The sequence below is a fragment of the Lepisosteus oculatus genome, chromosome 23 (genome assembly GCF_040954835.1).
Source record: "Lepisosteus oculatus isolate fLepOcu1 chromosome 23, fLepOcu1.hap2, whole genome shotgun sequence".
Classification (NCBI taxonomy): domain Eukaryota; kingdom Metazoa; phylum Chordata; class Actinopteri; order Semionotiformes; family Lepisosteidae; genus Lepisosteus; species Lepisosteus oculatus.
In genome coordinates, this window is record NC_090718.1 from 4805353 (window position 1) to 4809184 (window position 3832).

General features: G+C 51.0%; 1 protein-coding gene across 5 annotated transcripts in view; it reads left to right on the top strand.

The window, feature by feature from the left end:
* Positions 1–3832, top strand: part of LOC107075705 (centrosomal protein of 164 kDa) — a 28165-nt gene that overhangs the window by 9566 nt on the left and 14767 nt on the right. For 3 of the 5 annotated variants that reach the window (XM_069183112.1, XM_069183111.1, XM_069183115.1), the window contains 2 exons: positions 1126–1725; positions 2926–2985. In XM_069183112.1, the coding sequence (XP_069039213.1) occupies positions 1126–1725; positions 2926–2985 (660 nt within the window). The remainder of the gene's footprint in view (positions 1–1125; positions 1726–2925; positions 2986–3832) is intronic. The other 2 variants (XM_069183113.1, XM_069183114.1) reach the window with 2 other exon arrangements.

The following is a 3832-nucleotide window of genomic DNA, read 5'->3' on the forward strand; positions in this document are numbered from 1 at the left end:
GCCACACAGAGGCTGCGATGGACCCGTCAGCAGTGGCATCAGGTCCTCTTCACGGATGAGTCCCTCTTCAGCCTGTTCCGTGCGGACGGGAGGGCCAGAGTGTGGAGGAGGAGGTGTTGCGTTTCTTTTTTCCATCAGTATATACATACAGCAGCTTTGGTGGCTCAGTGGTTGAGTTCTCACCCCACCATGTGGGAGGCCGGAGTTCGACTCCTGGCCAACGCAGGCTCCTAATAATTTATACCTGGTGCTTTCGTTCTTATAGAGCTGACTACAGTGTAGGTGCTGCCAGCTGTCTGTGTGTCTGTGTAGTGCCTGTTGTTTAGTATGCACACTGAGTTTGTCTTTGTTGTGTGCCATTTTATACCTTATAGTTTATGGTCTTCTTTTTTCAAGTTGATTAGATTGCCTTCATTTCTGTTTTTTACACACAGTTTTTAGCCATTACCTGCCCTGTGTACTTCTGATGGCTACTTTCTTTTCACTTTAAGAGTAATGAGGTTGACACTTGAGCTGACAGGGAACGACTGCGCTAATTGTTGTCTGTTATTGTAGCTGTGTGCTTTGCTCTTGTTTGACTGTTTGATGGTGTGTGTGTCCTGTCTGTCTTGTGGTTGTACATCTCCCTACCAGTGTTTGGTGTGCTTGGGTTGATGTTTTTCTTTTTCCAGTGTTGGTGGTTATACATGTTGGGTTATTGTGTGTTTGGTGTGTGCAGTAGTGATGTCATGTTTGTTGTTCTTGTCTGTATTCTTGTTTGTCATGCAAACCCTCCACATCAGGTTACATGTTTGGGAAGGCTATTGTGCCCATCTAGCAAAAGTAATTAATAGGAACTAATTGTTCCAAGGTTGAAGCCAGGGTATTGACTTCAACAACATGGCTGGGAGTAACTTGTTCCATACTCCCACATCCCTTTGTGTAAAAAAAAAGAGCCTCCTGTTGTCGGTTTTAAATGTAGTTTCCGCCTGTGTTCCTGTTTCACTGTGCATTCCGAAGAACATCTTTGTCTCTCTCAATGTGTCACTGTGTCCTTGTTGTCTTTGTTGTGAGAGTTTGCCATACCATTCCCCCGGTTTTTTTCGTTTGTCTCGGCTGCACGCTGCTGGCTCGGGGATGGCGAAGGACTCCCTCTGTGGCCAGCGCCTCTCTTCTCCACTGGGGGGCAGCACAGACTGCAGCGTGGCCGCCGGCGAGACCCGGGCGCGTCCTGGATCAGGCGAGAGAGGACTGGGGAGCAGCGGAGAGGAGGAGAGAGGGCGGAGGAGGGCAGAGGACGGGGGAGCCGAGGCGAGAGAGAGTGGAGGCGCGCGCTGGGGGGGAGACGGGCGGGGAGGGGAGAGGAGGCGGCTGGGGGGTGAGGGAGACGGAGCAGAGGAGCAGACCGACGAGGAGAGGAAGTCGCCCTGGAACTTGAAACCCCAGCGACCTCCTTCCTCGCAGGGCCCCATGGAGAGCCAGGAAGAGGAGGAAGAGGAGGAAGAGGAAGAAGGGCGGGCAGCGAGAAGAGAGGAGCAGGAGAAAGGGGGAATCGTAGCTCTGGGGGCAAAGCCAGCGGGGGAAGACGAGACTGACGGTGGGCTTGACCCCTCCTCTCTCTCCTCGGGCACCCCGCCCGGGAGACGGGGGTGCCCAGCTCCGGCTCCCACGGGGACGAAGACGCAGCCTTCGGCCAGCCCCCCATATGAATGGAAGCTCCCCGTCACCGGGGCACCCCCTTCAGAGGTAGGGTTTGTGTTCACCCAGCGAGATGGCCATCGCGCCCTCCCACCTCGCCCATCCCTCTCGGTCCAGTGGGTCAGCTGTCGTGAGCTCCGGCCACATTCCATTTCACCCTGAACTCATTTGGTCATAATCTGGGGTCTCTGCCTGGCATCCAGCAGCGGCTGACCTATAAACCCTTCAAGTCCGAGGCCCTGGGAGACAGGTTTTGGGTCTGCCTGTAATAACCCTGTCACTCACCTTCACCCTGTGCTGATCCATCGACGACCAAAACCCCCCACCTTATCGCTCTCGCTGTTGTTAGTGTAACCTTTTGTGTAGTGTGACCGATGACTGGTGACGGGCTCCTCCAGCACACCTGCCTCTCACGGCCTTTTGTCATGCGACGCACCACAGGATCCAGGGTGCCTCACACGGGGAGAAGCCGCGGGTCTGCCGCTGCTGTCACGACCAGCCCGCAGGTTCACTGCTGCTTCTGAAGGCAGAGGGATCCTGGTGACACTGTCACTTGTGCACCTCTGCTTGGGAAACGTGGGCGCAGTCTGCTGTTGACTTAGTCAGGGCCCAGATGGGTCACTTTTCTGTGAACTTCTAAGAAATGTGCAAGGAGTGTACGTTATTTGTAGTACCCCTGCTGTTTAATACCGGCTGCGTTTTCTTGTTTAGTTGGTTATTGACCCAAGGGTATCATCCAGCCTTTTCTTGAAAGAGTCCAGGGTTTTAGCTTCAGTGGTATGGCTGAGGAACCTGTTCCAGACTGGTCTCTTCTCGGTCTTTATAAGTACTCTTCCTGTGGTAACGCATGTGTGTGTGTATCTCCGTGTGTGTGTGTCCGTGCCCTGAGTAAGTATGCCGTGTGTGGTGCAGAAAAACGTGCACAGTGTTTTCACTTTTCCCATACCATACCTCCCTGCAGTGTACCATGCTTTTGCAATGATTTCACTTTGTTTTACTGCGTTTTCCTCTGCGTCAACCACGGCAGACTCTTATTAGAGGTATATCGGCGCTTCTTTTCAATTCTGTTGCCTAACCTCTGATAAGACGGATACCCTTTTTAAGTAACTGCTGAGAATTGCTTCACCGATTGTATATGTGTTGGAATATTCACGTGCAGTGAATGCAATGGATGAAATGTGTCTACCCTTATCTGTAGGGCGTGCTGTCAGTTTGTCCCTCTCCTGCTGACAATCTGTCTCTCTGCAGGACTCGGAGGCCAGTGAACATATTGAGGGACCCTCCCTGCACTCTGAGGATCGTACCCAGGTAGGGCACTAACGGGTTTGAATAGTGCTTTCCTAGCTGTATCATAATATTAGGGCTGTCCTGCCCACTTATCCAGTACTATATACTGTACTTGTTACCTCAGTAATGTTAAGCTACGGGGCAGGTGTCATCAACATGCCTGTTGTTACACCTTAGACTCAGGCATTCAATTTTATTTTCTGTCATGTCCTCAGTTTGGAATTCTCCGTTTTTCTTTACCATCATCACTACGGAGCAGGGGCTGAGATCACCCGTTGTTCCAACCCCTGCTGTATTCAGCCAGTGGTCTGTTCCTGTCTGTGGGAATATCCTAGTATCGGCCTTCTAAAGATTTACTGCAGGACAGATTATCTTCTCACTTCTGAGCTTTAAATGACTAGATTAAGTCATTGTTTTGACTAAAAACTAAGAAAGATGAGATATTGGGCGGAGCAGTGGCTCTGTGGCTCAGGATCTGCGCCTGTGTCTGGAAGGTTGCCGGTTCAAATCCTGTGGCCGGCAGAGGAATCCTACTCCGTTGGGCCCCTGAGCAAGGGCCTTAACCCCAACTGCTCCAGGGGTGCTGTACAATGGCTGAACCTGCGCTCTGACCCCAAGTTTCTCTCCCTGTCTGTGTGTCTCATGGAGAGCAAGCTGGGGTCTGTGAAAAGACAAATTCTTAATGCAAGAAATTGTATAGGGCTAATAAAGTGATCTTATCTTATATTGTGTCATTCAGTCATGCAATAATTATCTCTTTTTGAACAGTGACAAAAAGACATATTGGACTGTATGCTGCAAGTTAAGCAGGGTGTTTGTACTTTTGAGCACAGAGAACTTGGAACAAAAGGAGATGAGCAAACAGAAG